Consider the following 23039-nt stretch of genomic DNA (forward strand, 5'->3'; position numbering starts at 1 on the left):
TATTTCTGTAAAATATTGTGATATTACTCTACCTTGTCAGTCTACATGCTTCTTTGGTTTTTGCCGTTGTCTTTGCCAGTTCCATATTCTTCAACTTGTCAACAAATACACACAGTGTACACTGTCCTTTAGGGGGTGTCGAAGCACATTTTGTATTTATGACAGTGGTGTACAAGTGAGCTACACTCCGCAAATTTAAGGGAAGCTGAGTAGCAAACCATACCAATTATTGCGTAATGGGGCTTTAAGGACCGAATAATAGAATAATAGGCCAACCCCTCTGACACCAGAACAGACAAACAAGGACTCCCCTTTGGAGGTTTCCTGATTTGGTACGGCTGGACCTTGTTGGAACTTTAGAGGCAGATTAGAGCCCTGAGACCATTTTTGTCAGAGCATCTGTTCAATCCTGTTACGGTTCAAGTTCACTATTCCATAAAAATGATAGCTTACAGCAGCTTTAACACTTTGGGGATTTAACTGCAGGCTGCGTAAAGCAACTTTGATCTGGTTTGACCACTGACCGCTGGGAACCGTCTTGTTGACAACCTTGAATAGTTTGGTGTGAACATGCAGTTATCAGCAGCCCGGGCTGCTGCTCCTGAGAGGAAAGTGCCCAATTAAGCCACCGATAATCCTACAGAAACTCCCCCACGGGCAGGGACTTTAGAAAATGTGATACAAACAACACCCATAGAATGCGAAAATGGCAGCGTCTGGCAAAACTTCGGACGCATGGGAAACGCAAGAGGAGAAAGGCATGTAGCCAGGACCAGCATCTGAGATGGGTGAATTCCAAATTGTCAGCGTAGATCTGGGGTCAAGCCACCCTGGGAGACAATTATGAACATTTCTAATAGCTAAAATAATTAATATTAATATTAAACACCTAAAATCCTCTCTATTAATGTTAATCTGAACTCTTTAATATTGTATATATCGGATTGAATTATTTCTACTGATAAAGAGTCCAGTCATAAAATCTGACCTTCAACATCACAGTTTCGCTTTTTTTATCAACCATCGATTAGGGGGGATTAAACATTTTACAGATACACACTCGTCTTTGTGCTTCCTGCCAACTCAGGTAGTGAATTATTTTATAAGAAGTTAGATATAAACTTTGAAACTTTTTTGGTCAGGTAGAATCAAACATTATCTCTGTTGGTCCAGTTAATTTGCTGGACCAGATTGTGTTTAAACACAGCAAATGAACTGGACCAACAGAGATAATGTTTGATTCTACCTGACCAAAAAAGCCTGAGATGAAGATGGAGGCAGCTAAGAAGCCAGAAGGATTTTAAGACAGGTGCTAATTTTATCCTATTAACAGGTGAGCATTGAACTTCTTAACCGAACTGAACTTAAGGTTAGCTAACCTTAACCAATTCATCATGGCTAGTAGAAGGGATGGGCATTTTAAGTAATTTCAACCTTCCAGTACTCACATTCATAATCTGTGGTACAAGTGCAGCTAGGTTATTAGGCAGCGAGTATTCTCTGTACTCTGCATCTTGGACAAGCACCATACCCGTCAAGTCTCGTTTTATCTGTGAGACACACAGATTGTGTGTAAATGGTACTGGAGAAATGGGCAATGTGGGATCACACAGGTCAAAACACAAACAGACGTTCCGCTTCTGAACGGAAATTTTAAAAAGAGAATATACTTGCTGTAATATTGTTGGAGAAGCCAGTATTTCAGTTTAGCATGTTTCTTTAATCTCTTTAGACATTGTTGATTTTATAAATCAGTACAGTCAATATATTACATTTTGGTCCTTTAAAACAGTATATATTTGTAGATTTGACTGTAGAATATATGTTGTTTGATAAGGACTGAGGTACTACTTGGGCATAGTTTGCATTTTACACTGTGGCCTAATGTTTTAATTCACACAGTGAAGTTTAAATGAAACAGCAGGTAGCGACAGATACAAAATGTTACTTTTTGGACATTACAAAGGAAATAAAAGAGCGGAACAAGGGCAAAAAAAATGTCATTCTGCTATACTGTTCTTAGATGAAATGTTCCTCACTGTGCTCTCTACTTTCTCCTTCATCAATGCGACCCAGAAGGCTAAGCAGCTCCTCTGTCTTCTCCTAGGCCCCTGCCTCGCGCATAATGTCCCCTGAGCCAAAATAAGCATCATTAGGCCGTTGATTTGAACTCTGTACTGGATTTAAATATCACCCAGAGGATTATTTGTCTTAATTGAGCATATGGTTACATAACAGGAACATTAACAAGCAGTCAAATTACCTTTAGTTCCGTCACTACCGCTGTGTTCCCTGATAAAATGGCATGGCTGCGACGGCAAACACATTAATTGTTCTTGCGCTTGACTGCCTAGATGAGGTGGGGGAGTGGATGTCCGCCAAGATCAGGGAAGCCAAAATGTCCTGAAACCGTAATTGTGTTTTTTAGCATGTGTGTGTAATTGTGTGTACATGTGTGTGAATCTGAATTGATGTGCAGTTCTCCAGTGAAAAGAAGAGACACATACGTAAAAGCACCCTATACAGTTTTTTATATACACACACACACACACACATATAAAAACACACTCCTCACTGCGTGAGTGGAGGCCAGCTGCACTCGCCAAGAAACACTCTAAAAGCGTGAGTGACGTCACTGTCACGGCTGTGACTACGAGTAGCTGTGTGACAGTGTGAGTCAGTGACTGTCCTCCACATCAACCCTGTTGCGTGTACGCACAAGAGAGGAAGAGAATGTGCAGGGCTGAATCACCAAAGACTAAATAAAATACACATTATTCTCTTTTTTTAAATACGTTTTACGGTCATCAACACGAACACCAATGTGCTACCGCCTCGCAATCTTCATGTCATGCTGTCACAAGTCATGCATCACATTGGAAAGTGCATATTGTTTTCGGAGATGAGAGAATTCTCTGGCTGACCTTATTGGTTGAAAGCACAGTGGGGATGGATTGGAAGAGGATCTTAGTTACTCTCTCCTCGTTAAGACGTGTCCTTAAGATGTTGCTTTTAATCACCACAGTGTCATTGTTGTGTTCTTAAATGGCCCAACACTCATTCTCTGCATCCAGCACTCACTGTACAAAAGCCTCCTCTCCTCACTCAAACACTAGGGCCTTTTGTGTTGATGTATACTGCCCAGAGGAATATTATTGCATGCGCTAAAAGCTTTCACACTTGAAGGAAGAACATTTTATTGTCATGTAGGTTTGGCCACTTGAAAATCTGACCCCACTTGAAGGTGATATGTGATGACGTAACAATATAAGAAAACCCTTTGCTTTCTAGTGTAGAGCCTCCCCCCCCCCCCCAGATTAAGAGGCATTCATCAGCAAATTCTAAGTTCTGTAAATGAAGATCTGTGTATCTGTCTCATTCGTGATTAGATAGAAAATATATATTCCTCCTTTACACAAAGGAATGAAAAAGAACATGACAGAACCTGTGGGTGTGGTGGTGTGTGGGTACGTTGTAGTAAATAAAGCTAATTAAATTTGGGGCAACTTTCCCTGTTTTGTTTTTTTTGTCAGAATGACTTACAGTCACATGATAGACAGCTACCATTTCAATTCAGCTTTATTTATTGATATAGCGCCGTTAAGAATGGGTAGCATGTTGAGAAGTGGAGGAAGATAAGGGACCAGGAGAAAACTGGGAAAGAGTGGAGGCGATGATTCTGTACATATTATGTACATAGTGTATTCACAGAAAGTGGACTTTCAAGTCTTACCAGCAACACAGCAGTGCTTAGAATTACGCTACAAATGCATGTACTTTATTAATGTGGGTAATTATGTATAGAACGGTCAGTGTGTACTCTCACAAAGATATTTAATGCAGAGGATGGCTTCATTGTTTATTCTAAATAATTGAGAGGAGACAGGAAAGGATCTTTAACAGTCAGGTTTGGGTACTAGACTTAGTGTATATTCCTTTTCTTAACATATGCTGTTGTTTAAATTGTTTAAAAGGTGGCATTTTATGGGTGGGTTTTAGGGCAATACTGCAGGGCTATCAGCCCGATGGTAGAAATGCAAATGTTTTTTTGTTCAGGCGTTTGAGGCCCCAGGCCATTAGTCCCGGTTGGCCCGAAGATAGCCCTAGCTCGCACTGTGTGTGTGTGCAGTGCCGCTGCTAGCCATTTTGGTGCCCTAAGCATAAGTCCTTTATGATGCCCCCCCCCCCCCCCCGAGAAAAAAAGTTTGTTTCTGCCAGTTTAACATTTTATTAAAACGAAAAAGAACAACTTCCTCAACCCCAAGTGAGGGACACTTTCTTCCAGGTGTGCGCGCGCGCCAACAGCTGACCAACAATAATGAAAATCGCAAGGTTTCATTAGCCATACCATAAACCTATTAATTTCAGTGTAATTTTGGCAAACCACTACTGTACTTGCTTGGATGTATTGTTCATAGTAATAGTCATGACAATTATTACAAGTTTCTCTCAAATTTCATGTTGTTTTCTTGAAATAGCATTAGACCAAGAATCAGAGTCAGAACGTCATTCGTTAATCAGCATTTTAACCCATTTCGAACAGGGCCTCTGTCTCAACGTCCTATGTAACTCAGACTGGTTGCAGTTCACTGCCTGGCCATAGTTTTAACATTGTTTTAGATGGGTCAAGGGGGGGGCGCTATTTACCTCTTGCCAGATCCATAACTTTGCAGCTAAAGTTGTAATTCCTGGTTGCTATGGTTATCTAGCTAAGGCTATGGTTAGCTAGCTAAGGAAACTTTTAATAACAAACGATTTAAATGGAAGATTTCCGTTTGCATGAAATGATAGCTAGTTATCTAGCTAATGTTATAGTCTCCTCGATTTAACTTCTACAATTATAATGGGTGCCTGTGACACTTCGTATGATATTCATATTCATGAGTTCATATTCACACATATTAACACCAGTTCATTATGTGTAAAGAATGCTGATATGAAATATGAAAACAACCAGTAGTCAATGTGCAAGCTTCCAATTTAATTTGATTTAAGATACTCTATTTGAGTTGGGGCAGTCTGTCCTTCAGTCGAGGCATGATGTTCTCTCGCTACAAGTTTCACCTGTTCGTGTTGGCGTAACAAATGCTTGTGGAGTCAAGTGCAGTTGAGAGGCGCTTGTCTCCAGGGCACAGATTACACTTAACTGTTATATTTTTCTCTTTTCACGGATACAAATAAAAAAGGCTGTGATTGGAATACGGGACTGGAGCTGTCCCTGACGGGACAAATCAAAATCACCCATAATATTTCGGGATGTCCCGGACAATTCGGGACGGTTAGCAACCCTACTTGCACCTAACATATAACATATTTGAGTGTGCTAACATTAGCAATAACGTCAGCTAGTTCGAGGTGTATGCATAGCCTAACCATTAAATTAGCAGCTCATTTCCCGTATTTAACAATGATTACACATGGACTTACCTGAAAGTGATGCACGGGCATCATCTCGCAGTTTATTTCTCTTTCTTTTGTCTGCCCCTGACTCCTGTTGTCTTTTTGAGGCCATTTTCGAAAAGCTGACCTAGCCTACTGTCAAAGTTCGTCAGGCCACTGAGATAGGAAAGGGCACCCACGGCAAGCTTGGGAAGTTGAGTGTGTGTGGGGGGGGGGGGGGGGCACCAGCGTAACTTTTTTTAAGCAATTAAATATATCTCTTGTTCTGCCTGTTTTGTGATATACATGCCTAAAAGGTCCCTAATATTTCTATACTGAAATTATATCGGCATTATAATTATTATAACTATGATGATTTTTCAGTTGCCTATTTTTAGGTGCCCCCACAGGAGTTGGTGCCCTACGCACAGCGCGTAGTGTGCGTTATGGGAGCGGCGGCACTGTGTGTGTGTGTAGGTGTGTGTGTGTGTGTGTGTGTGTGTGTGTGTGCCCTAGCTCTCACTGGCCTGAAGATAGCCCTAGCTCGTACTGGCCCGACAGTGGAATCAAGGCTAGTGATTGACAGATATGCAGTATTTGAGATTTAGAGAGATTGTATTTGTTTTAAAGAGGGCAATGCAGTCACTGTGCAGTGACATTACTATAGAGGAAGAAGAGCATAGGTTGATAAGGCCTGGTAAGACGTGGCCAAATGTTAGAGGAGAAGAGGAGAGATGGGTCTCTTAGGGAGGAATGATGGGTGGCAGACTAAGCCTACAGCAGCTCAGCTAAGCACAGTCACTGATAGATGCATCAAATCAATATCAAATCACAGACTCATCCCATCCTTCCCTCAGGCAAGGAGACATCTTTGTTAAGGAACGGCATTCCACCACGCCATTTTATATTTCATCTGTCTCATCTTCCGAGGGGTTGTATGGCCAGCCGATTATGAAGCCGACCTGGCATTCAGAGGGCCTTTGATTGTTGATGCTTGATGGTGTTTAGTCTGTGTTTGCTGCAGTATGGTGAAAAGACTGCTGACTCCTGAAGAGGGACTTACTTTACGTTCTTGCAGAAGGGGTGGTGAGGGATGGCCTCTCGGGGCAGTCAACCGGGCTGCTGTTACAGCAAGTTCTTAAATCTCTAGCAGGGTTCTTAAAAGTGGGCTAATTGCACAATGCTGTTTACTTTTATCCTGCCCATTGCTCAGCTTGTGTTAAATATTAGGACACGTCCTCTAAAGCTGTATGACTGTGTCTCCGACGCAGGGACGTATAGTGGATGTGGGCACAGATCCAGGCGGGAGAGTTCTGCCCACAGGTAGAGAATTAGGTCCTTTTTGTTACCCACTTCAGAATATAGAAAAAACAACTCCATATTTGAAAGGAGTTGGCACATTAGATTAGAAGAGTGAGAGCGAGTCCTAAAAAACTGTGATTATTTATTCTCTTAATTATTTTGAAAATGACTTTACTTTGCCAGGACTAATAAATACATCAGCATACACAATTAGTCTATGTTTAGTGTAATTTTAATAGAAGCCTGAATAAGCCAAATTGTTATTTTAGCATATAATTGCAATGTGGGGTAGTGCCTGCTTATATGCAGAGAGCTTTGACTTGAGGTAAGAAGTGGACAAAGCTGTTAATTGTACTGTTAGGTGAAAATTCACCCTAGTTACCTCAGGACTCCGGAGCTGCATATAAGTATATTTATTAGACAAACAACAACGACAATTGCAATCGGGCTCACTCCCAGCACAAGGCTGAAAGTGAAGCAATATTAAACACATCGCACAAGGTTTATATAGACAAAAGTTTAGCGTTCAGCAGGGATAACCACGTGGTGGCAAGGATGGAAGTTTTGCACAAGGTTGGAAGAAGCACAGTTCGACCCTTCTTATCACCTCTGGTCTAAACATGCTTGTACATATGCAGACTAAGTGGCACCTAATAATCTAAGTTACACACACTCACACACAGAAAAGCCATGTTCCTGCTTTCATAAGCACATGATTCATACAAGGAATATATTAATACAAGGCACTTGATTAATATATTCTTAAGTCATTAACAGTGCTTGGAAATTATCTCCATCATGTGTTCTGCAGTTTGCACAAAGGAGAATAGTACAGTGTTCTCATTAGAAACCCCTTTTGAACGCTTGAAATATTCACCCACAGGTGTTTGTATGTCTGTCCTTTACACCTCAGGTTAATGTGATCTGCACTTCCGGAGTGTTTCATAAACTGAGGGCAATGGGAACAGTCAGTCAGGAAAGAGGGGTTCATTTTTACAAACCCCTCATTTCAGAGACAAAATGTTTGTCTCATACACACCACAGAGCTAAGCCTGTTCCTGAAAACAACAGCCCTCTCTCCGTGACTTCTCATGTCGTGACCTTAGGATTCAGACAGCATTGCACCACTTTGGTCCACAAGCAAGTGTTTGCCTTTTAGGACATTTACACTGCCCAAGGTTGAGTAAGCAATGAGCTAGACAGGCACAATTAGTCCAACTGCGGTCTAATTTGTTTCTCTTGTGAAAAAACTAGACAAAAGGCCAATTTTCCCTCCCGGCCTTTGGCTAGCCAGCTGGCCTTAATGGGGCTTTTGTTCTGGGACCACAAAGATTTAATTACTGCGCTCCAGTTTTAAAGGGGATTTAACAGAAATAACAACAAAAACAATACATTTCCGTCAGCCCAATTAAAACAGATGCAGTTGTTGTAGTATAATTGTGTTAGTTTTACAGTAAAATGTAACTTGGTCCACGGAATCTCAGTACCGATTGAAATTAATGTGTGTCCCATGCTGTCATGTAGCTGTCACATAGCTGTCACGTAGCTGTCACATAGCTGTCACATGGAGTCTTACATGATTTACAGCAGCAGCACTAAAACGTGGATATCATCGAAGAGCCCATTCATCAATACATCCTGCCAATACCCCTGTTGTCCAACACCCTGACACGCGGGTCAAGATAACTCTGGAGTCCTAACATGGTATTTGCAGTGACTTTAAGTCCCATTGCATCAGTCACAACATCGCTCACTGTTGTGTTGATCCATTCCAGTATGGTCTCCAGCAAAAGCAGTATCCTGGAGCAATGCTAAGAACGCCAGTCAAGGTTGTTGTATGCAATAATAGTCCAGGCAAAGTAACTCATTTTGTAGCCCAAAATAGAACTAATTGTAAAATATTTTTTTTCAGCATAGATCATTTCTATGAGGTGTCCAGAACAACATACTAAAAGTCCTAAGAAATCCTAGTTGAGGAAATATGTTTAATTCTCATCAATCCGAGATGTGTGCTAATAAAGTCAGGCAACAATACACCCCAAAAATGTATTTTTTTGCATAGGCAGAAACACCATACCCCTGGCAGGTACTACCAAGCCAGGCAGTTTTCAGGTTAGAGGCCAGTCTAAAAGCAGCATTGCCATCACCCATTGGCAGTAGGATGATTGGATGAAGATTGGGCCGATGTATTTGTCATACATATGAATGGTGTTTCTACCTATGCAAATTAGGACATATTCAATAAGTGTGGAGCTCATGTGCATATTCAAATTAATTTCAAAAGAAACTTGTAATACAAAAAAAGTTACTTTTCATGTATACTTTTACTATGTAAAGTTTTATTGTGGTAGGAGTAAGGGAAAAAATGAAGCCTATTTGGGTCGATTTGGGGCATATTTGTGTATAGCTCATTTGCATATTAAAATTAATTTTCAAAGAAACTTGTAATACAAAAATGTTTACTTTTCATGGGTACTTTCATTGTGTAAAGTTTCATTTTGAAAGGAGTAAAGGAAAAAATGTTTGGGGTGTATTGTTGCCTGGCATTATTAGCACACATCTCAGATTGATGACAATTCAACATATTTCCTCAACTAGGATTTCTTAGGACTTTTAGTATGTTGTTCTGGACACCTCATAGAAATGATCTATGCTGACATTTTTTTTTTTACAATTAGTCTGTCCTACTTTGCCTGGACTATAAGTTTACTGACTGTTGCGTTGGTGCTGGGCGGACAGCGGGAGTTGTGTTCTTGCTGTCGGAGCTTCCCTTCATTGGCCATGCTCTGTGAAGCATACGAGAAATGGGCAGAAGAGAGAAATGAAATAGGCAGACGCGTAAAGGCTATTTCTGTTGGTTATATTGCATTTTCTGAAGGTCACTCAATAAAAACCACATATGGAAATTCATTTTTATGGGTAGCGGCTTAATGCTACAGACAGGAGGGTCGAAGTTCAATCGGTGATAGAAGGGACCATGGCGGGGATGTTCGAGTCAAAGGAGCTCTTGAAGCTCTTTGCAAAGCCTCTTGGGGAAACCTAAGACTAGCAGATCAAGCGTTGCCGCTATTGTATAATTGTTTACTGAAGTGGACATTAAGTTTTGGAAGTACTATGGCAATTTAAAAGGTTAAACTACAGTAGAATGCCTGTATTCCATGGCTAGGAGATGAACATGAGAAGGCTTAACTCATAGCATTTGATATCTGATCCCGTTACAAATCGTATTCTTTAAATCAGCAGTGGCCGCGAAGATCAGTGCCGCAATCTCACATAGAAGAGTAGGGGGAAAATGTACAGCATGCTTGAATATTGACATCATATTGGTGTTTTTGAACTAACAGAAAAGTGATGGAGGATTCAAGGTGGGATGGAGTCAGGATCTTAACTGAACCATTCCGAAAATATCAATGTAGCTCTGCAGTGTCCATTCTAATTGGGCTCTCATTCTGGACTATTTATTTGATATTTACTCCAAGGATGGTTGTTATGCTGCATTACTAATACTATTAAGCCTCGCCTCAGAGGTACAGTGGCATTCTGCTGTAATATATTGTCCAATTCAATTTAGAAATCACTTTTACTTCAAAGACTAAGTTCACTCTGTCCAGAGGAAACACTCTCTCCCTGCCTTAGATCATTCTTTATTCATCAGACGCATTACTGATCATGTTTCTCAGGCCTTACTAGCTTTGGCTCACCTGTCCACAACATTTGTGTTTAGGCTTCGGTATCATTAAGGAGACAAACCTAAGACAGACCACAATGTTCTTTTTTGGACAGCATTTATTTCCTCCTTGATATATTTCTGTACTGTTTACCTAACCGTGGACTCCACTCCACAAGAGAGCCTCCCCTAGGTTCTCTAACTATTGGGAAGAAAATCCGTTTGTTCAACTCCACTCCATCACTTGATGAAGTGTGCATGTGAAGTGTGGTGCTCAGACAACAATCTGTCACTGAACACCACAAAAACGAAAGAATTAATTCTGGACTACAGAAGGCAAAGTGCAGTTCCGGCCCCACTCTACATCAACGGGGACTGTGTGGAGAAGGTCCACACCTTCAAATTCCTAGGAGCCAATTTATCAGATGACCTCTCATGGTCTGTCAACACCTCAGAGACAGTAAAAAAGGCACAGCAGCGACTACACTTCCTGAGAGTACTCAGGAAAAACAACCTGGAGTGTAAACTGATGGTGGCCTTCTACCGCACCACTATCGAAAGTGTACTAACCTACTGCATCTCGGCGTGGTACTCCGGTTGCACCACAGCAGACAAGAGAGCCCTCTAAAGGGTCATCAACACAGCACAAAAAATCACTGGCTGCTCACTGCCCTCCCTGGAATCCATTGCCCGCTCCCGCTACCTTAGCAGGGCCAATAACATCTTAAAAGACTCCTCTCACCCAGGCCACCACCTGTTTACTCTCCTGCCCTCAGGCAGACGGTACAGATCCTTTAGAGCAAGGACCACGCGTCTTAAGAACAGTTTTTTCCCGACAGCCATCAGAATTGATGTATTTATTGAAGTACTTTAGTCTATGCCACCGCACTTTGTTCTACTCTTAATGTATATATATATATTTTTGGGGGGGCTGTTCCTACTGTTTTTGGATAGTTGTAGTATTGTTATGTTATATGTTGTTGTTGTGTTATATGTTGTCCCTCGTCACACCAACAGGAGAAGCACTCAAAATTTCGTTGTATAAATACAGTGACAATAAAGGCTTTTCTATCTATCTATTTTTCTATCATCTCCAGTATATCAGCACTGCTCATATAATCACAATGAAAGTCAACAGTGAAGGTTAGAAAAACACACGTTGTATACCTGGGTGGTGTGTGTATCTCCCATCTATGTCTGACTGAGACAGTTTTAGTGATGCAAGCAGGGAGGCTGTCTGAAGAAAATGTAGTGTGCCAATAAAGTTGTCACCGTGAGAGCAGTGAAATGGCCTCCATCATCACTTTGTCTTTATAGCCATGGCAGGTCTGAACGCAAAAGTGAGAGGGGGGTGGGGGGAGATGTTTGCAAGAAAAAAATAGAAAGAGACAGACATGTGAAAAAGATAAGTCAGGAGGAAGAGTGACCTGTTGTAAAGGGAGCCTTGATGTGGGGACACTGATGACAGATCTGATGAAAGAGTGGGGTGAGGTTCATGTTTTTCTCCGTGATGGCACACCATCCAGTTTTTATCGTCTGCGTCTTCATAAACTGTGATGCGAGTTCACTGCCTGAGACGGCACAGATTCTCGTCTGTGAAATACCAGAGGGGCAGTGCTTAAAGGCTTCATCAAGCAGAAAGCAAACAGGCTCGGGGATAAATCTTCCTCCAGAGTGTTTTGCTATCATCATCATCATCATTACATCGCCCAGTGAACTAATTAAGTTAATCTGTTTGGCACATTGAATGAGAGTCTGCATTTTGCCAACTTCAAAGAGCATTTCAACTCATCTGAACGTCTTAGCCATGTTGATGTGTAGTCTGGCCATGCCTTGTCCACACAGGAAAGGGTTAAAGTTTTACACTCCCACCCACTCTGATCAGAATGGGTGGCAGTGCTGTATTGAGTAAATCACATGATTGCATAGCAAACATTTTCGCCATGTTTACACATTGACTGGCGCTAATCAATGATTAATCATAGACACAGTTTAATTAAAAAGTTAAAAGAGTTTTGCCTGATTGTCAGGGGTAGTTGGCAGGGTGTGATGAAACTACAGTCTAATTATTGCCCTGTTTCTGTTGTTGCTAGGTGTTCAGCAAAGGATTGTGCCTAACCATCATTTTGGATTGGATCAAACTACATCTGACTGAATACTATTATCATGTATTTAAAACAGTGAATTCATATCATATTGTATGTTGAGTTACCCAGTTTACCTTATTTGTCTTTAGAGGTTGAGGTTATTTGCATATGTGTGTGTGTGTGTGTGTGTGTGTGTGTGTGTGTGTGTGTGTGTGTGTGTGTGTGTGTGTGTGTGTGTGTGTGTGTGTGTGTGTGTGTGTGTGTGTGTGTGTGTGTGTGTGTGCGTGCGTGCGTGTGTATGTATGTGTGTGTTGTGCATGTCTCTGTATCTTTCCCTTTGTTCTGTTTCCCATACATAATATGATTGATGTGAAATGAGGAGGAAGCCAGTCCTTTAATCAGATTTGTAATGTACATGAAAAAAAAACGGAAGAGGATAATTGTATCAGTAACATGGAGCAGAATTGCCCGACTAGGAAAATATTCTGCTGTCACGTTATGGTCCACAACACACATCTGCTACATGTCTGTTCCAACAGCCACCAAACAAAACCGCTCCTACAACACACACACACACACACACACACACACACATGCAAGCAAACTCATAAAAAAATTACAGATGCCAATGTAAAATGGTTAATTGCCATTAGTTACTGCATAACAACAAGGAAAAAAACGATTACATAACAGCGCCTCCTCTTGAAGCGATAATGTATGCGATATATCATACAGTAGGTTGGAAATAAAACCTTTCATGCCACCAAACAAAATGGCTCCCGTAAATCACACACAAGCAACGCAAGGCACAGGCACACACACAAATGCAAGGAAACAAATTAAATGATCACAAATGTCAGTGCAAAATGGTTTATAACCATTAGCCTGATCACTGCATAGTAGAGCATAGTCTGACCCATATGACCTATCCGATTCCATAGGTCCGACTGTCATCCGGCAGAACTGGTTTAGTGTAACATCTGTCGATAACCAGTCTGGGCCAGTGGTATCTGAAATAGTATCTTTTTGATTGGATATTGGCAGCTTTTCTTCATCTCTTTCCCCAGTGTATTGGCAGCTTTTCTTCTTCTCTTTCCCCAGTGTATTGCTATTGACATGTGTCTTCTTCTACCCTTCCTCTCTACAGAGCCTCTTGTCACTGTCCCTTCCTCTGCCTCGCTTCCTCTTCCTCTCCCTCTCTCTCTCTTTCTCTCCCTCTAGTGAGATCCTGTTTCACTCCTACTGTTCTTCTGCTCCTCACTCTCCTCCTTTCCTTTCCTCTCCTCTCCTCATCTCTGCGTCTTCCGCTTGCGGCGTGGTGGGCTATTGTGTCTGTGTGTGTGTGTGTGTGTGTGTGTGTGTGTGTGTGTGTGTGTGTGTCTGTGAGTGTGTGCATGTGAGTGTGTGTCAGTGAGTGTGTGTGTGTGCGTGTGAGTGTGTGCATGTGAGTGTGTGCTATGTGTATATGTGTGAGTGTGTGTGTGTGTGTGTGTGTGTGTGTGTGTGTGTACATGTGAGTGGGTGTCAGTGTGTGTGCGTGTGTGTGTGTGTGTGTGTGTGTGTGTGTGTGTGTGTGTGTGTGTGTGTGTGTGTGTGTGTGTGTGTGTGTGTGTGTGTGTGTGTGTATGTTTCTGCCTGCTGTCAGTGTAGAGATTGGAGTAGCCCATGGAGCCTGCAGCCCTCTCTAATCCCTCTCACAGGATGAAGTGGAGATGCCAGATCATCAGGCCACTGCTGGGTCTCGGTGTGGCTTCTCCTGTGGAGTGTGTGATCACCTCTGATTACTCAGCACCACACACACTGCCGGGCGCTTTGTCATAGATCACATCGGAAAAGCCATTTGTGTGACAGGCCCCATGTTAATTTCTGCGCAGGGAAAATCACTACGTCTATCCAGAATCGTGCGTATGAATGTCAGGCACACTGAGCCAGCAGTGCTGATTCCTGCATCAAATTGGCTTGGCTGAACCCCACTAAACACTCTCCGCCCTGTTTAGATTAGAGGCTTCTGGATCAGCATTTTAATACGGCACTGCCGGTCCAGTGATGGCCTCACTGTGCCAGTCTCTTTCATCTGCCAGCCAGTATCATGCTGATTTTTACAAATTACTCTCTTTAAACTTGCATACGAACATTAGTGCAACGTGGCTCGGCTGTAAACCACTTTTATGACTTCATAAAGCTACCACGAAAGGACCCGCCGCAAGTTTCACAAAACACACTGGCTAATCCTCTCACAGTATCGTCATACATGATTTATACACAATCTGTGAAAGTGACATGAAACAATAGGGGCTACTCCAGCTGGCCTGTCATTCTGTGGCGGTGGTTACACACACACACACACACACACACACACACACACACACACACACACACACACACACACAGCTACACACCACCGTTCCTCCTGCAGTGGCCCTAAACTAAGGCTGGAGGCACTGAACTGTTATGAAATATAATAGAATAGACTAGAAGCCCTTTATCGTCATTGCACATTTCCAGTACAACATTTTCGTTGTCGCCCTCAAATGGTAACAAATTAGTGGTTATATGCGCTTTAAGACAACGTCCATTGTTCGTTTTACTGTAAATTAATACAATTGAATGGCAAATAATCAAGTTAATAATTAGAAATAAACAAACGAACAAGCAAATATGGAAATAAACTGAGCAGGAAAAAGGAGTTGATGAACACTGGTGGCTGGAGGGGGATTGTGCCTTAAAATGATGTGGGGGGGGGGGTTGTTGAATTCAGTTCAGTTATCAGACCGGTCTGGTTGAAGTGGACAACTGGGCAGAAGCTGTGTCAGATAGGTATGGGGCCGATATTATGAAGCAAGTTCAACATACCCAGTGTATCTTTTTGTACCCTAACAACGGCAGTCACAGATAAGCAATGCCATGACAGTCAACTTGTTATGTCAACCCAGGTTTTCCCACATCTAGCTATGAGTGCATTCACATGAGAAAGGTGGTGTTGACCAATTGCAAATGTGGAAAGGTCTAGAACTGCATGTTCCACTCAAGAAGACAAGTAATCTACAATACAGGCTTAAAAGCAACTAGGTCGCCAAAGCTAAAACTAGGAGGGAAGGCTGGCAAAAAAAATGCCAACTATGTGAATGCGCAAGTTAATAAGCTTATCAATATCTCCGCCCCATCATTACGGTATGAGTAGATCTGATTATAATCCCAATTGTGTATTCCGTTTAATTAATGGGTTGCTTAGATGTATTCTTATGGCGTGTATGTCAAATATTTGCGTCATTCTTTCAGCTGCAACCCTGGTGGTGTTAAATGGTCTTCGCCCACCTATGAGGCTCATGGGATCTTTTCCAACTGATTAGTCAGTAGGCGGTGCTTTTATACGTTTTGTTAAGTTACCATGGCGATGTACCCCAGTAAAAAGTGAACCACCATCATGACACAGAAAACCCAGGGTTAAGCCTGAAGATACCTCACTAACCTCAAAATCCTGCTTCGCAGTACAGGACCCAGAGGAGCATTTACTTTAATCAACAACAACAGATAAGAGCCTCCCAGCAGCACCGTACCAGATGGATTTTTAGCAGCAAAACGTTTAATCTTATAGATGAATTGCTGAATGATCAAATTAGTTAAATATAGCAACCTGCACCACAGGGCTTTAAATTGATGCCTGCTCTCAGCTGCCTGAAACATTATTCAAAAAATCTCAGATCACACTTGACCCTTGTCTCATTTGAATTGTCGGGTCTCCTGGGAGATGCTAGAATGTTCCGCAGGTGTGTATGGAGCAGGCAGCTGTGTTTTCCACTCTTCCGCTCAACCATCCTGCTCCTTCTGCTGTCTCATGGGCTCCTGGTAGTGCCGTGTGGGTGGAGTGTCTGTTCCAGACATTCACAGTGTCAAAACAAATAAATGAACTGATCACTGTCGTTAATTCTGCGGTGGAGGAAAAGGAGGCTCCTTATTCATTATGGTGTATTGCAATAAATGCGCTCTGAATGACACGTCTTGTACAGTTTATTTGAATAATACATGGATGCATGAATACAAATTTTTCTTTTTAAATGTTTTATATTTTAATATTTGATTGTCTTTGTATTAAATACTAAATCATTAATATTAAAGTGACTTCAGTGACTTGGTAATGCTGTTAATCAGTGAGTCAGTGACATATTTATGAAATAGGTGGTTAGAAAAGAGGTTGTGGAGACTTGGGGTTTATTGTTTAGTATTACACATGTGTACGTACGTCCATATTATACACATCATATATATATATATATATATATATATATCTTATCACATCAGACTTGCGCTTTATTGTTTAGTATTATACATGTGTAGGTATGCCCATATTATACACATCATAGTCTTAACCAAAAATCCTTCTTAATTTACAAAATGTAAATATGTAACAGCAACAAACATGAGTGAAGGAACGATTTTCTGAATGCACACCGAGTGTCTCAGACTGAATAGCAGTGATTTCTTGTGATTAGGAGCGCAGAAACAACAGACAAACCCCAGACTGAATGTCAGCTAATCAGCCCAGAGGCACTCGGAATGAAAGAAGTGAAGAAAAAAAAAACTAAAAGATGGCAGAATTATGTCCAATCAGGCCCATTTGGGGTCGGCACGATCCTGAAGTTCTGTTTGAGAGTTTGGGGTGTTTTTATCAGGAAGAATTGGGTGTTGCAAGTCTGCGAGGTCCAATTAAGATTAATAATCCAGACATATAAATGAAATGGCTTGCATTAATAGTGGAGTCACCACTGCAGTAAACAATAACCAAAAGAGATGATTGGAAACAGTAAACTTTGTTATTCACTCCTTAAAAAAAACAGGCAAAGTCTCTGGATCCAACTCCTTGTTGACCCATATTATAATACAGTACATTTTCCATGTACTAAAAATAAGCACGCACAAGACAAGTTATTTCCTTACCAAAGGGCCCATTCAGTGCTTCAGGCAGCACCCCATCCTCACCTTTACTTTTGGTTGTTTGCAGAAAACACCATTTTAACTTAAAGTAGGCTAATGTTAATTTGTCTCCTGACATTTATTTCAGTGATACTCCTGTCCAGCCACACAAGTAATGGCAGCCGTTAATGTCAGTTTCCTTTGACTGTGAACACTATCGAAGGGAGGCAGAACTGAACAGTTTTTTAAAAGCATAACTCATGCCAAAAGAGAACCTTTATATGACTGATGTGCTGCTGTTCATTCTTCATCAAGTCTGGTTCCATATAAATGTGCTTTTAGAGTAAAATGTCTGAAAAGAAATGTGATGTGATGTGATGTACACTGTCCTCTAGCACTACACACTACACATAATGTCCCTCTATGGTAGGGCTGATAAAATAATGAAATGCCAATGAAAAAAGTCTAAACCCACATTTTATTTTCCACCACTCCTACTCAAGGCAATGCTTAACAAACTCAATCTTTTTCATCACCTCTGACAGGTAGGGTAGCTGTCAGTGAGATCCAGGACATGGAACCCAGGAATTGCACCCCTTAAACCACCCAGCCTAGCCACCCTCCTTCCCCGAGGGAGACTTAAGTGGATGGAATATAAAGAGATTCAGTGCACTGCAGTGTGTCCAGACCCAGCCTTCCACCATCTTTCACGCTTCCATTTCAGCCAGGTGTCACTGGGGCCCTGGACATGGTCAGTGAGGGGGTATAATTAGCTAGCCTTCCCAGCCTTTAAGGTCACCCAGCCATCCACCCATAATGCTCATACCCCGTGGCTGCAGTCCTGTACCGTTTCATTCTCTTGACACGCTACAGATTGGTGCAATTTGTGTTCTTATGGGCACATTGAGAGAGTTCTGTCCTGTCTCTCAGATGGCAGCAGAGCTGTCTTACCAGCTCATCGGCTAATACACGCAGTGTGCACGTCATTTATTTAAAAATCATAAAACTCACTTGACCTATACTAAAACTATATGTTGTGTACAATACAAGCAATAAGAAATAGGCTTGACATAAAATGAAAGTAGTTTATCATTGCGTTTGTGGACATGAGTAAACACAGTACAACAGATAGGTGCATATATGTAAAATGCATTAACATAAATAGATCTGAAATTTCATTGATCATTGAACATTTTCACTACAACTGACATGCTGTACAATAACATGACATGTGCACAACATTAAGAAGACACACTTCATGAAGAAACTCCACATCACAGTGTATTTCAACTTGTGCCTGTACATCATGAGAAAAAAAGTACCATTTGCCAGGGTATATAAAACATTCATGTGTTGAAGTCTGAAGGTGTAAGGAGGAACCCATTAAGTCCATCAACAAAGCTTGTTGGATCTTCCCCTGAGAGGCAGCGCAGGGTCTTCTGAAGGTTACTGGCAATCCAAGAGTGAGACCATTAAACGTCCCAGAGAGAGAGAGAGAAACAGATCGCAAACAGATCTGGAATCAGGTTCCACCTGTCCTACACTTAACCCTGATTGTTCGACACTAAATACAGGAATCACAGTGGCTACCAGACACATAGAAACCCTGGGGAGAGAGTTGACGGTTTCTAATTTGAATGGAGAAGTGCCTTGTTCTTGTCAAACTGCTCTGGACAGGTAAAGATGTAATGCACACACCAACATGAATAAAACAACGATCTTTAAAATAACTAAATGCTAACGCTTGGCAAACGAGTACAAGACTAATTTACATAAAACGTTTTCTTCTTTTTTTAAACGAAATACATCAAACCAAACATTCAGGGTAAACATACTGCGTGAATCTCAGCAGACAAAGAGATGGAAAGCCTAATTAATTACTATCACATATAGCCTGCAGGACATACAAAAATTGGGCTGAGGTTTTTGCCAAGATTAGACTGTTTATCCAGAATACACCAAAGATTGGTCTGAGAAACTGACCATACCCAGTCCGTGGCCCACAACACACTCTTCTTCAGTGTTACAGAGCATATCTGTTTTGATAGCACATAACCCCCCCCCCCCCCCCCCCCTCAATCTATACATTTTATACAATACATATGTTGAAATGAATGCATTGTACCTCAATGACAACTCACTATGCCTGTGTGTCCGTTTTCACTGAAAGCAGTACGTTTACATGTGTTCATTTAGTGGGCTCTTCATCCGAAGCAATTTACAAGTAAGCTTTTAACACTTTTCTGTTTATGCCGCTCCATGGGAATCACAGCCACGACATTAGTGTTAGCACCATGGACCATGCAGTACTGGTTGAGCTACAGGGACACCAGTTGAGCTACAGGTATGTAAACTGACCAGTGACCACAACATGGATTATCGTGGCTTTATCTCAAAGTACCTTTCTTTGATTCGTTATGTCCATAAAACTGAGTGGGCCAACACTGACCATGAGAATGTCATGCTCTGTACCCACGTAACCACCGTAAGAGGTTCCATCAGTGCCATCCAGACTTGGCTAGGTCTGATGACTTGCGCTGGAAGTCATCAAAAAGCCCGTTGATCTAACCGCACGGACTTTGGATGTTTATACCACTAGATCAGGCCTCTCCGCCAGCTTGAGGGCCTCGTGCATCCCTGCAGCAGAGAGGCGACGGTTGATATTGCGGTAACGACATCGTATGAGGTTGTGGTAGGTGGTGCGCAGGTCGCGGTTGAAGAAGGCGTAAACGAACGGGTTGATGAGCGAGTTGGCGTAGCCCAACCACAGCAGCGTGCGCTCTACCCAGAGGGGCACGCAGCTGCACTCGGTGCCACAAATGAAGGGCCGCGCTGTGGACAGCAGGAAAAAGGGCAGCCAGCACACAGTGAATGCGCCCACCACAATACCAAGCGTGGCCGCCGCCTTCTGCTCTCGCTTGAAGATGGAAATGCTCTTGTGGTCGTTACCACTTGCCGAGCGCAGAAAGCGGGACAGGCGCGTGCAGTCTTCCACCTCGCGCTGCAACTTTAGCGCCACAGACACGCAGTTTACACCTCGCTCCTCGCCATCCTCCTCTCTCTCGGGCCTCTGCTCTTTCTTACTTGGCCGGGGGAACCCGGTGATAGTGTGCTTGGCGGCGCTGAGTTTGGCCGCACGGTAGATACGGTAGTACATGACCAGCATAACAGTCATTGGTATATAGAAAGCAACCGCTGTGGAATAAATGGTGTAGCCAAAGTCCTGGCTGATGAGACACACCCGGTCGTCGTTGACGTTCTGAGCCCAGCCGAAAAGTGGGGGTAGGGTAATGGATGCAGACAACAGCCACACTGAGAATATCATCTTCGCCATGCATCTCCCACTTTGCCTCACAGGATAAGTCAGTGGCTTAGTTATGCCAAGGTACCTAAAAAAAACAGCGTTTTAAGGTGGATATAAACAATATCGCACACAGATTAATTATTATGAGTGTGCTACAAGAGTCAAAAACCATGCACAAACTTGATATCACATCACACATATTTGGCCTGACTACTGACAATACAAACAAAATAAACTAAGATGGCTAGAGGGCCACATGGTGTAGTTTTGCACTCACCTGTCTATGCTGATTACGCAAAGTGTCATGATGGACGCGGTGCAGCACGTCACATCCATGGCGATAAAAACATTGCAGAAAAACTGGCCAAAAATCCAGCGGCCACCTATCAGGTCCGTGATGCTTACGAACGGCATGACGGCGAGTGCGACAGAAAGGTCTGCCAGCGCGAGGGAGACTATCAAGTAGTTTGAGGGCTGCCGTAACTTTTTCACAAAGCACACCGAAATCACCACGAGAAGATTGCCACAAATTGTGATGAAAGTGAGTAGAGTAAGGACTATGCCAATCACGACGTTCTCCGCTCTGCCATTACTGAGAATCTGCTCACCACAGAGCGAGCTATTCGCCATCTCCATCCGAAAACTCGGAGAGCCCGAGGGTAAGTCACCGTCGGACCCCGATGCTGCTGCCGCTGCGACCACAGCCTCCCCAGCCTCATGCGCAATACTGATGAGACGTGGTACCAAAGCCTCTGAGATCAGCATGTTGGTATTGGCCGTGCCGGGGTCCGTTAAATGCTCCTCTATCATGAAAGACCTCATACTGCTCTCGGTGCTAAGTGCGCTTCCCGTGCCGGTTCCGTTGGAGTCGCCCAGCACCATGATGCGCGCCTTTTATCCATGGACTTTACAAGCCCATCTGGTGACAAAACTCACAGATGTGCGCTGACTAAAGCGCATCGCATTATCACTTTTGCCACACAGTCATTGTGCGCAGCCAATTTAGCCACGCTGCGTTCTCTCGCAAAAAGAATGTTTTGAAAACAGAAGCCAAAGTTTTCATTATGTTGTAGAAGGTTCCACGGCGTGTTACTGAGATAACAGCTTCACAAGAACTTGTATATGAGAATATAGCCTAATTTGTCTCGCAAGTGACGTCAAACCTCACATCCACCTCCCATTGGAAATTGCCCATTTGCTGTAGTTGAAAGCCTAGTCCAGTAGTAAATTATTGATCTATGACTTCTGAAATCACATGTTATACATCAACCATCAGATACAATAGACCTTAGATCATTTTAAATACGATGTTGACAGGGTCTTATCTCTGATCAGCTCTGGTCAAGATTCATGTACTAGCGTACTATTAAAAGATTATGGCATAGGATAGATCAGGGTTTTTTTTTTTAAAGAGAATGTCATGATGTTTAGGCTAACTAAACGAACACACTACTTTGGAGTTCCCATTGCATCGCTGCAGGAGACATCAAAGGATGCCTGCTGCAGAGCATGCAACCGAGAAAATGAGAGCTCAACGACTTCCTGAGTTCTATGTAGACATTAATACATGTCTAGCCCTTTTCCATCAGTTGAGACACACGCACATTATTTTTTTCATCCATTAAGATAGAAGGCACAAGAAGAGACAGCACAAGGATAATGAACTGTACCTGATCTTAGACATGACCATATAGATGAGCCATTTTAACTAGACTATCCCTAAAATGAAAAAAGAAAAGAAAGAATCAAGTTGATTTATGTTTAAATACCAGACAGTACTTAATAACTGTTCTCGTGTGACGGCATTTATTTCATAAAAGCCAAAATATCTGTCTACCTAACTAATAAGTCTTAGAAATTGAAGCCATTGAATAAATTGTTTAAAGTAAGCCAGGATCGTCCTTCATATCTCATGTAGGCTATGGTATAGCGCTCTTCTGTCATCTAGTGGTGAAATAATATACCATCATTTCAATGTCTATAGCTATGGGCAGGCCTCCACATTAAGTTAAAAAAGGTAGCAGAGTTGGAAATTAAACAGAAGGGTTAGCAAGAAATCACCTGAAACATTATACACAAACATCTTGGCCTATACATAGAAATATGTAATTTAATCAAGCCTTCAAAATCAATTAATTATGTTAAGGCTTGGAACATTTTTGTTCAGAACAGAAACTGCGTAGGATACTGCCACTTTGACATGCAAGACCATAGTTGACATTCCATAACTAGGATAAGGACAAATACGCAAGACCACTTGACCCACTAAAATCTTAGCATTAGGCTAGTCTAATTGAACAATTAGTTTAGGATACATTTGACCTAAGCAATAATGTTGTTGCTTATAGCTTCCAAGTCTTCTACAAAATAAAAGAAAAATGCGATCACA

At 42.1% G+C, this 23039-nt stretch overlaps 1 protein-coding gene across 1 annotated transcript; it reads right to left on the minus strand.

The window, feature by feature from the left end:
• Positions 1–19784: 19784 nt before the first annotated feature.
• Positions 19785–21826, minus strand: LOC105902268 (5-hydroxytryptamine receptor 7). The gene is made up of 2 exons (XM_012829818.2): positions 20928–21826; positions 19785–20735 (listed from the first exon to the last, which is right to left on the minus strand). Exons 1-2 carry the CDS (start codon positions 21530–21532, stop codon positions 19934–19936), a joined length of 1407 nt encoding a protein of 468 aa, XP_012685272.1. The 5' UTR covers positions 21533–21826; the 3' UTR covers positions 19785–19933.
• Positions 21827–23039: the final 1213 nt, after the last annotated feature.

The sequence above is a fragment of the Clupea harengus genome, chromosome 13 (assembly GCF_900700415.2).
Source record: "Clupea harengus chromosome 13, Ch_v2.0.2, whole genome shotgun sequence".
In the NCBI taxonomy this organism is placed as follows: Eukaryota; Metazoa; Chordata; class Actinopteri; order Clupeiformes; family Clupeidae; genus Clupea; species Clupea harengus.